This window comes from Mangifera indica, chromosome 17, assembly GCF_011075055.1.
Source record: "Mangifera indica cultivar Alphonso chromosome 17, CATAS_Mindica_2.1, whole genome shotgun sequence".
Lineage (NCBI taxonomy): Eukaryota > Viridiplantae > Streptophyta > Magnoliopsida > Sapindales > Anacardiaceae > Mangifera > Mangifera indica.
Window position 1 is genome coordinate 4,653,338 of NC_058153.1, and position 11,530 is coordinate 4,664,867.

An 11,530-nucleotide genomic window follows, 5' to 3' on the forward strand; every position below is an offset into this window, starting at 1 on the left:
CCGAGCTGTATTTTTGAACCATTAATTAAAGCTATAAAATTGAGCCAATAGGTGTTCTGGCCGCGCCCAGTTCGTTTTCACCCCTACTCTCGATATCTTCTTGTTTGCAGAATACATCAAATTCGTTACTGGTATACTCTCGTCTAGAATTCGAATGGTTGAAGTAAAATTCCCAGCTCTACCGGGGTTCCATAAGCCAAGCATCAACAAGTCGATTTCTGTCATAATACAATAAGAAAATAATGTTATTAATCCTAAAATAACTCATGGGAAAATAATACTAATACTCCTAAAATAACAATCTTAATATAAGAAGGGGAAAAAATAAAACATTAAAAGAAATACACTATAAAATAAGAAAACAAAAGAAATATTCCTAAATCAAATTTTGACTTTAAAATGATAAAATCCTAATTTAGTCACCAATTCATTGACGATATATTAATTGAGGGGAAAAATTTGAATTGAAAGACACTAAATCACTATTTCCCCCCCAAAATTTGATAAAACATTATTTACCTTTTAGGTTTAAAAACTTTACCTTGTCATATATCATTCTTCTACTTTCATTATTGAAAATCGTTTGGTTTCCTTGTAAATTATTATTTTGTCTTTTTTAATGAAATTATTAAACTATCTTAAATGTTTAATATAAATATTAATTACCAATTTATCTTTAAATGATTGGTTGGTTTTTTAATTTGACTCGTGAATTTTTTTTTTCTTGTATGCTAAAGAGTAATTTGTAAGACAATTGTGCTTAATGTTTGTTTGTGTTTGAATATGAATGAATCGAGTGATGTTGTCATATAATTTTATCACCCCAATGTCAATTCAAGTGGCAAAAAAATTCCTCTAATTATAGAAGGCCGATTTTGAAAACAAACTGTGGGTATTTATCTTTTGTAATGGGAGAACTTTGCATTTACTGTGCAACAATTAACATTTTAGCTCCCCTTGCTTTCATGAAGGCTTAGCTGAAGGAGAACTTATCAACCTTGTGGTGAAGAGTGACACTCATGGAGTGTGACATGATGAAGTGCAATGTTGAAGATGTAGACAATTGCATGAGACGATAGTGGTGAAAGACATAAAAAGTCCAACGAAAACAACAGAAATGGTGTGAGCTAGTCTTGTGAGGCAATGGTTATATAAGTCGATAGTGACTTATATAGCTGACACTGATATGAGCTAGTGATGTAAGACAATAGTGGCATGAGACATCGAAAATCCCATGAACATATGTGCGACAATGACAGATGGGTTCAACCATAGTTGAGCGAAAAAGGTGCAAGGAGATGATGTGCAAAATGCCCTTTCTACTCTTCCGTATAATGGTTTCTGTTTGAAAAAATGGATGAGAAAAAATGAACGTTCAAACTTGAGGGATGCAAATTGTTTCATCAAAGTTCGGGTGGGAAATGGTCATTCATGTGGGATGTACATGCGATGGAACATGAATGTGAAAGTGAAATATTATAAATGTATAAATATGGCACATGAGCAATCGGCAAGCTGTAAAACGCGTTTTCCCAGTCACGGGCCCCTCTTTAAGTCTTATCTCTGTGGCAGTTTAGCTTTTACTGCTTTCGTGCAACATCCAAAGATACAATTAATGGCTCTTAGGCTTGGAGGAAAACTGTTTCCCTTTTGGTAAAGATTGTAAGGTTCCTCTGAGAGTATTTTGGAAGCCAAAATTGCAAAGCAAGAGAGATTTTTTTTCTTTAAAAAACCTAGGGACATGCCCAACTTAGCAAGATAAATAAATATAAGATACAATAATTAGACCCATAACTCAATTACTGTACCAATAATTTAGGGTTTTGTTTATTATAACATCTTATTATTCAATCTCAAATTATTCTTAATGGAACCTCTGGGGTCAAAGCAAGATTGTGCTCCGGCTCACTACAACTCCTTACAAATGCATGTGAAGTGTTTAAAACTTGTACAAAAAGTTCGTAAAATCTGCATTACAAATGGTAAAACCTTGTAGGATGAACTCTTTATTTATTATTATTATTTTTTATAACCAAGAACTCTGATCATATTTATTGAATCACCAGACAAGTCATAATTTTACAAGCGTAGCAGAGATTTAAATCCAGATATTTACTTTAAAAGTTTTAATATTTTATTAGTTTTATTAACTTTTGGGTTCTAACTTTTTCATTATTCGAAGTAAGTTATCCCTTTCGCGCTGAAAATGTATAGTAGCAGGTCAAATTTCCAGCTAATGGAATTTTTTTCTTTGGTTATTTATAAGTAAACCCAAGTCTTGATGATGACCACAAAGTAATTAAAGAGATCAGATTTCGCAGAAATTTTCTAACCCTTCCTCATGTGCATATCATTCTCGATCAATTATTGTTGAACTTATAGCTAAAAGTGGGATAATCAAGAACAAGAATGAGCGTGTTCAACAAGGTGGAATTTCATTTTGGGACCCATTTTTACTATGAGCAATGTTATATGCATGATTTTGTATACAAATAATAACATGATATAATACTATATACACAAACAATGACTACAAAGATTAATAAAACGGATGAAGCATTATAACTTATAAAGAAAAAGTTTAAATTCGAGTTTCTGTTATACTTGTGAAACCTTAACTTATTTAGTGTAATAATTATAGATTCAATCGCAGTATCTTAAATTTATCAATCCAATTAATATAAATAAATAATACTTAATTATATAATAATATATTATTATTTTTATATATAATTTACTTATATAATATTGTGATTATGGGTCGGTCTATATACCCGACTTAGTTTTATTGTTTTACAAGTGAATTGAAGCGCACCAACCCATAAGACATTTTTGGTAAAATGGTTGGACCACGTATAATATTCTCCTATTCTCTTTATCTTCTTTCTCCAATCCTATGTTATAAAACAGAATCTTTGAAGAAAAGGAGCCATTGACGAGCGCCGACGCGTAGAAAAAAGCATCACCATTAAACTTACTATATCTCTTCTTTAATTCCCTCACCTACCAACCTCAACTTTCTCCTTAAATACACTAAATCTCCTCCTTCTTCCTAATTTCTCTTTCCACAATCTCATTCTATCTGTTCTTTTGCCCCCTCAAATATGCAACCCTTCAAGCTCATAATATCCCTGCTTCTATTGCTCACCGCGCCTTCTTATGTTAGCTCTAACTCAGACTACTTGCCTTCTGAGTGCTTAAAGGTTCCCACTTCCACATTTGTCAGCTCTTTGCAGACCGCCATTGGCTTCATACGAGACGCCACTCCTATCATTTCTCAGTTTGCTAATACGCTTGGAGATTTTCGCCTTCAAAATGCTGTGTTAGATTGTCTTGATTTGCTTGATTTTTCAGTCGATGAGTTGGACTGGACTGCCTCTGCTTCTCAAAATATTAATGGTAACTTATATTTTTAGCTTCAAGTACAAAAATATTTCTAATCCCACATATGAATGCTATAATAGTTGTGGTGGTTGCATTAATTTGAAGCAATCTTCGTGACTAGATTTTGACATGGTCCCATGGCTATCTTCAATAACTATTCATCTTCCTTCTCACATTTCCAGTCATTGCATGTTCTTTGTTTTTCATTTTAAGACCTCTTTGGGACTGAACCGATCACAGGAACTCCAGATTCAGTTATCTATCTCACAATCACTAAACTAATAAGTTAAAAGTTGCTGAAAAGGATTTAAACCCTTGCTTGAACTACATCTTTCTTGTCATTCAAATTACCCCTCAAGACTTCAAGCTATTTTGTTAGTGCAAGGTTAAGACAATTTTAAAAAATGCAAAGAGTAATGTGGAGTGATTGTTGGTTTACTGTAGCCATTGAAACTTACTATTATGATGCAGATTTTGATATATACTAAACTAATGTTTAATTACAGGCAAATATTACAGCAGCGGTGATCTAAGTTCAGATTTGAGAACATGGTTAAGTGCTGCACTGACTAATCAGGAGACATGCATGGAAGGATTTGAAGGCACAAATGGGATCGCCAAAGGCATGGTAGAAGGAAGCCTTCAACAAATCTCTTCACTGGTTAAAGAACTTCTAAAAATGGTGCATCCTGTCTCTAGTTTAAAGTCCAAAAAAAGTAGCCAATTTCCCTACTGGTTTAAACGGGAGGACAGGAAATTGTTGCTGGTAAATGGGACTGAAGCTGATGCCATAGTAGCGGCAGATGGCACTGGAAATTATACCAGCATAATGGATGCTGTGTTGGCTGCGCCGGACTACAGAATGAAGAGATACGTAATTTATATTAAAAGGGGTGTATATAAAGAGTATGTGGAGATCAAGAAGAAGAAATGGAACCTTATGATGATTGGAGATGGAATTGATGCTACAATTATTTCTGGGAATAGAAATTATATTGATGGCTGGTCCCCGTTCAGGGGTGCCACCTTTGGTAAGGGTCTATTTCAGTCAAATTCTATTGAGCTTATTTTTATAAATGATTAATTTTGTTGTCAAACTTGCAGCTGTAAGTGCAGTAGGATTCATAGCACGAGACATAACGTTTGAGAACACAGCAGGACCAGAGAAGCACCAAGCTGTTGCGGTACGATCAGACTCCGATCTCTCTGTGTTTTTTCGATGCGCCATTAGAGGCTACCAAGACTCGCTCTACACGCACGCGATGCGCCAATTCTTCCGTGAATGCAAGATCAGTGGCACTGTAGACTTCATATTTGGCCACGGCACTGTCGTGTTCCAAAACTGCGAAATCCTGGCGAAAAGAGGCCTGCCAGATCAGAAGAACGCGATAACTGCTCACGGTCGCATAGACCCCGATGAACCATCAGGTTTCTCTCTCCAATTCTGCAACATCACCGCCGATTCCGACCTCTTACCCTACGTCAATTCCACCAGAACGTACCTCGGGAGACCCTGGAAGATATACTCTAGAACCATATTCATGCAGAATTATATCAGCAATATTGTAAGGCCTGAAGGATGGCTGGAGATGAATGGAAGTCTTGGTTTGGATACATTGTATTATGCAGAGTATATGAATTATGGGGAGGGGGCTGGCGTTTCTAGCAGAGTTAAGTGGCCTGGTTATCATGTGTTGAATAGTTCTAGTGAAGCCATTAATTTTACTGTGGCACAATTTCTTCTTGGAGACTTGTGGTTGCCATCTACAGGTGTTCAATATACAGCAGGTTTGGCTGCGTGAGAAGAAATTGCTACATTTTCTTACATAGAAAAGGGGGTCATTTTGGAATCATTTTTTTTTTTGGAAAGAATTTGGATATATCTATCTGTATAATCTTCTTCGATCAGTTTTGGTCTAAATAAATACATATATGATATGTTATTATATAATTAAGTGTTACTTTATTCTTAATTTATAATCATTCAATCAATAATATACATCAAATATATATCGATCTATGTATTCAATATATATAGATATAATTTTATTTTTATTAATTTATTATTCTAATATTAACCATTTTTCAAAGGCCAAAAGACTTATTCTCACCTCTGGATTAGTTTATTCTCAAATTTTTTCTCTGTTAAGTTTTAAAAATCTAAATATCTATCAATTGACGGTTAAAATTAATAAAATATGTTAATTTATCAATGACAATTTTTTTAAATTTTAAATTAATAAATAAATAAATATTTAAATTGTTTATATTTAACGAATGAAAGTTTATCCTGGGAGGAATAAGTCTTTTGGCCTTTGCCAACATAGGAAAGGTATGACAACATAATGGTATTAATTATTATCCTTATCAAGACAATTTCATCTTCTATTGCACTTTTTGGTTGATGTTGATTAGATAATTAATTAATTAAATTAAGGTTGGTCCGCTGCTATGGATTTAAAATTTTTACAAATAATGAATATTATGTATATATAATTTTTAATATATTATTATATATATATATAATATATTATTATATGATTAAGTATTATTTATTTTTTAATTTAAAATACTAAAATAAAATGACACGAGTCAAATTATTGAAGAAATTATAAATTTAACGTAGAAAAGTTTGCCCTTTATCTCTATAAGTAGGGCTCAAGTTTGAATATATCGAGTTTACTTCAAAGTGGTTAGAGTTTGAATTTCAGTTAAGTTTTAAGTTCAATTCAATATTATAGTTGAGTAAAAAAGACTAATACAATATTGTTTTGATACATATATCGATTAACACGATAATTTTTAGTTATTTCGTATGAAAAATTTTCGAACATATAAATTTGATGAATTAAACACGCCTAACACTGGAGTTCATAAATTTTAACGCTCAAGTTCGAAGTCAAACTCAAATTTATTTGAATTAAGCTTATTTTCAAATTTAGACAGACTCGATTTGAATCTAAATACACTTATCTTTAAGTATAATTTTTCTTTTATAAACACTCGTTAGTATTGAAAGAAAAATATTTATTGCCGTAGGGACCCCATAATAAATCACAATGCCCAAACAATCCCTCACGATTTGCGGGGAGTCAGATTCCAAATCTCCATGGTCCCATCGCCACCATCTTCCATAATTTTCTTGCTATAATATATAAACAAGATAAATATTAACATATACTTTTAGAGATGCATAAATAAATATATATATATATATATATATATATATATATATATATATATATATATATATATATATATATATATATATATATATATATATATATATATATATATATATATATATATATATATATATTATGTGATTATAAGATTTGGTTTGTTTAACATTACAAGATATTATTAAATCCAACACTAATTTTAAGATAAGGAGATCATTAAAAAATGTAACATGTAGCGGTCGCTATTGATGGTTAATAATAATAATGCCAAAGGATTGTTTCAATGAAATGATAAAATCTCACTTGTTTACTTTTAAAACTCAAATATCTATCATGATATTAAAATTTAATGTTAAAATTAAGAGTAAAAATATTATTTAGATAAAATTATTAAAAAACTAAAAATTTATCATATTTTCTCATTAGGTTTAAAAACTAACATTTTCTTCATCCAATATTTAAAAATTTATCACATTTCCCCCTTAGGTTTGAAAACTAAGGGTTTTTCTTCCCCTTCTCCGAACCTAAAATTGGCCTTTATTGAAGTCTTCCTCTCTTGTCGATCTACCGCCACCACCATCGATTTGCATTGGACGAAGACAGATTCGTCTTCGTTTGACGAGGAGATTAAAATGAATTGTCTTTGTCTCCTTGGACAGACAAAGGTGGTTCATCTTCGTCAATCCAAATGATGCTCGAACAAAGACATTATTTGTCAAAGAGTCATTTGGATATACAAAGATGAATTGCTTTTGTCTGTCTAAGGAGACCAAGATGGATTCGTCTTCATTTGCTGGTCAGACGAAAATGAATCCATCTTCATCCAATGCAAATTGATGGTGGCAGTGATAGATCAGTGAGAGAGGGAGATTTTAATGAAGGCCAGTTGTCAGTTGAAATCATGGTTATCACCAAAGAAGGGGAAAAAAACTCAAGGGAGAAATTGTCACTTTTCAAGCTTTAGATGAAGGGAAATTTTTAAATTTTTAAATCTATGAGAGAAAATATAATAAGTTTTTAGTTTTTAAAATATTTTTATCTAAATAACATTTTTATCTTTAACTTTATTTTTGAATTTTAACATAATAGTAGATATTTGAATTTTCAGAAATTAACAGATGAAAATTGTCATTTCACTAAACCTTAGGTGTGAGATAGTCCTTTGGCCTAATAATAATTAATTATGTTAATTAATTATTCCACTTTAATTTGTTGGGTTTACAAATAACATGATGACTAAATCTTCAGTGGGACACATTACACAGCTTGTTTTCGTTTTTGTTTCTATAAATTTTAATCTCTTTTGGAATAGAGCTTTGTATTATTTATTTTTTGAAATTTATTTGATTTAAGCGAGATGAATGTTTTTGAAATATTTTTTCTAAAAAAAATTTAAAAAATTCAACATGAAAACAATTTTAAAGGGTTGAGATATCATAAAATAAATTTAATATCATGTCCTTTAACTACGTGTAATATTTAAAAAGACAGAGAAAAAAAGGCCAAAGTACTTATTCCCACCCAAGGTTTATTGCATTTACAAATTAGTATTCATTAATTATTAAAAACCAAAACACCTACTTATGGACAATTAAAATTAACATAACCAGTTAACATTATCTATTTCTCTTTAAGTTTATAAAACTAATAATTTTTTTACAAGATTAAATTTTAAAATATTATATTTTCTCCTTTAAAGTTTCTTTTTTTTCTCTCTCCTTTTTATGGGGCATCACTAACCAGCTTCTCTCTCTCTCCTTTTTTGGTGATGTCTCCAGATGAAGAACATTATTTTCGTTAGAGACAAAGACAACGTCTTCATTTGGTGAACAATTTTTTGGAATAATTTAAAACATTTGAAATTTACAATCAAATGTAAATATATGATTAAGAGTTGACAATTTTATATGTTAACAGTTAACAACCCTATGATCAAATTGATAATTAAAAAATAAACTGGATTTCAATTAATCTATTTAAGTTGACATTTGGTTTAAAGGAATCAAATATTATTTTGATAATTTATTTTTTATTATCGATATTATTTTATTTGATTTATCAAGATATAAACAAATTCAATAATTTTTTATTACCAATAGAATATGACAAATAATGTAAAAAGTAATATTAAGTATTAAAATATTAGTAAGGTAATATTGTTTCATTATCATTTTATTTTTATTTATTAATTATTTAGGATAAAAATATTATCATTTTTAATTAATATAACTAGTAATGTGAAAAATATTTAAAAATAATTATACTTTAAGATATTTAAATAAAGTAATATGTTGGTTTTTTTTTTTTTTTTTACTTTCAACCAAATAAAATATTTATACTTATTAATTTTAATAAATATAATAATAATTTATACTAAGTAATCTTGTAATTAAACAATTTTTGTGAAAATGTTTTATTTTTTTTATAATAAAAGATTATTCCAAACAAATATAACCTAAAAGAAACATAAATAAAACTGTGTATTTACTTTGAGTTTATAAATATGTACATACTTATGTTTGTTATCATATGATTAAATGATTTTAAATTTAAGACAAGTAACATCTAATCTTATAATGATATATATAAGTATATACACATTTGTTATTCTAAAGTGGGTATGCATAGTATTTTACTTCAGAAACATTATTCACCATAAAATTAAACAATTTTTATCTTTTTCCCTTTATAATTTCAAACTTTAATATATTCATATGGAGTTGATAATTTTTAACACGACATTTTAATCCGATATGGCATGACACGTAAAAAATCGGGTTATGGTTAGGTTTTTTTGACACAAAATTTAATTTGAGTTAACTTTACATGACTCAAAATTAAATTGGGTAGTGTTAAAGTTTATATGAAGGTAACCTAATACGATCCGAATGGATTCAAATATTTTAAAGAAGTGTTGCTTTGTTAGGAATAAATTTTAAAAATGTTGAAAGACAATATCAATAGTAGTTGAAATATTTACAGATTACATATAATTGTATATTTACATAATTGTAATAACTAATATTGTTTTTTATTTTTATTAAATATTTTATTTATTATTAAGTAGTAAAAAAGAGATCGGTTAGTTAAATTATTGAAATATTTTAAAGGTTTTAATATATAATTTTTAGTTTACTTGTAAACAAGACAAAAATTATATTGTTTTATTAATAGTAGGTTGAAATAATTCGGTGGAGAAATTTAGAGCTGACAGTTTGTAATATGACCTGTTAACTTGATACGATAAAACATAAAAAATATCAGGTTAAAATTGAGTTTCTTGACACAAAATTTATTTTTGGTCAACCCGATGCGACTCAAAATTAAATCAGGTAGTGTTAAGGTTCACACAAAAATAACTCGATACAATCTAAATCGATACGAATGTTTTGGAGAAATATTACTTTAATAGATTGTATATAGTTGTATCTTTATATAATTATAATTACTCATATTATTGTTTATTTTTATTTAAACATTTTATTTTACTATTCAATAATAAAAAATTGATTTGGTAGTCAAATTATAGACGTGTTTTTTAAAGCTCTTACTCATATTATAATCATATGTTGTATTTTTATTTAGATATTTTATTTTATTATTAAGTAGTAAAATTTAATTTAGTTACTCAAATTATTAACATGTTTTAAAAGTCTTAGCTTGTAAATTTTTAGACAATTTATCAATAAAACAAAATGTTATAATGTGTGTTTTATTAATAATAGATTGGGATAATTTAATAGAGAAATTAAAACGATAAACACACTTTGGAGAGTGAAAAAAATAGATAATTTTTTGTCAAATTAGTCAGATCGGGTCAACTCGAATATTAAATAATTGGGTTAGGGTTAAAAAATTTTGACATAATTTTAATTCAGATCGGAGTAAAGTTGAAAGTCTCTAATATGAAACTCAAATTGACATAATACAAACACAACTTGATGACACAAACTGTTAGATTTAGAAAAATTAAAACAGTAAAAATATTTTAGAGAGTGAAAACAATAAATAATTTTGAACAATTTGGGTCAGGTTAAGTTAACTTGAATATTTAAATATTAGATTAAGATTAACAAATTTTAATATGATTCTAATTTAAATCAGATTAGAGTTAAAAAACTTTAACATAAAATCTAAATTAACTCGATAAAAATATGATTATATAACATGAACTACTATATATATATATACACACACACACACACACGTTGGTCTGATAAGTTGCATTTCAAAATAGACAAAAGCTAGGACCAGACATGTACCCAAATACAAATGGACAAAAGCTTGGAAAACACATGCACTTGAGAGGAGGTCCGACAATAATGTTGAGCTAAAAGGAAAAGGCCAAAGGATTTGCTCCCACCCAAAGATTGGTGATCTTTCTATTCCCACCCTCTAACTTTAAAAATCTTATTTATTTACCTATAAACAGATGAAATTAATGAAGTTTTAACACTTTAAAATTTTGTTTTATTTTCTCCCTTAAACCCTAAAAACTAATAATTTTTCTCTAGATCAAGTTTTAAAAAATTATATTTTCCCCTTAAGGTTTATTTTTAATATTCGATCACTCTCTTCAAAGCTATTGTTGATCATCTCTCTCTCTTAACGACTCATCTTCTTCTGATGGTCTATCATGACATTAGAGAGGTTAGAATTTTGTTAAGGCAAAGCGTTGGAGGAAAAGACACTGTTGAAAAGGAGAGACGACCCACAATAACATTGGGGAGAGTGGTCTAATATTAAAAATAAACCCTAAGAGGAAAAATATGATTTTTTTTAAAACTTAGATTAAAGACGATAATTGTTAAAGTTTAAGGTTTAGGGGGAAAAGAAGATAAAATTTTAATTTATTTTTAATATTCATATAAAATAATAATTTTGTCTTTAAAACTAACAAATTTAATAATTCATAAATGTGTAAATAAGATTTTCAAAATAAAAAAGTGGAAGTTTAAGAGATC

The 11,530-nt window shown here is 28.9% G+C and overlaps 1 protein-coding gene across 1 annotated transcript; it reads left to right on the forward strand.

Annotated features, from left to right (window-relative positions):
* The first annotated feature begins 3,051 nt into the window (after positions 1-3,051).
* LOC123200400 (pectinesterase/pectinesterase inhibitor PPE8B-like) lies at positions 3,052-5,235 on the forward strand. The gene is made up of 3 exons (XM_044615566.1): positions 3,052-3,399; positions 3,891-4,415; positions 4,489-5,235. The coding sequence occupies exons 1-3, from the start codon at positions 3,105-3,107 to the stop codon at positions 5,184-5,186; spliced, it is 1,518 nt and encodes a 505-aa protein (XP_044471501.1). The 5' UTR covers positions 3,052-3,104; the 3' UTR covers positions 5,187-5,235.
* Positions 5,236-11,530: the final 6,295 nt, after the last annotated feature.

Coding starts and splice junctions, on each gene's coding strand:
- LOC123200400 (XM_044615566.1), top strand. CDS start 3,105: ATGCAACCCTTCAAGCTCATAATATCCCTGCTTCTATTGCTCACCGCG. Junction 3,400..3,890: donor TGCTTCTCAAAATATTAATG/GTAACTTATATT, acceptor GTTTAATTACAG/GCAAATATTACAGCAGCGGT. Junction 4,416..4,488: donor GTTCAGGGGTGCCACCTTTG/GTAAGGGTCTAT, acceptor TCAAACTTGCAG/CTGTAAGTGCAGTAGGATTC.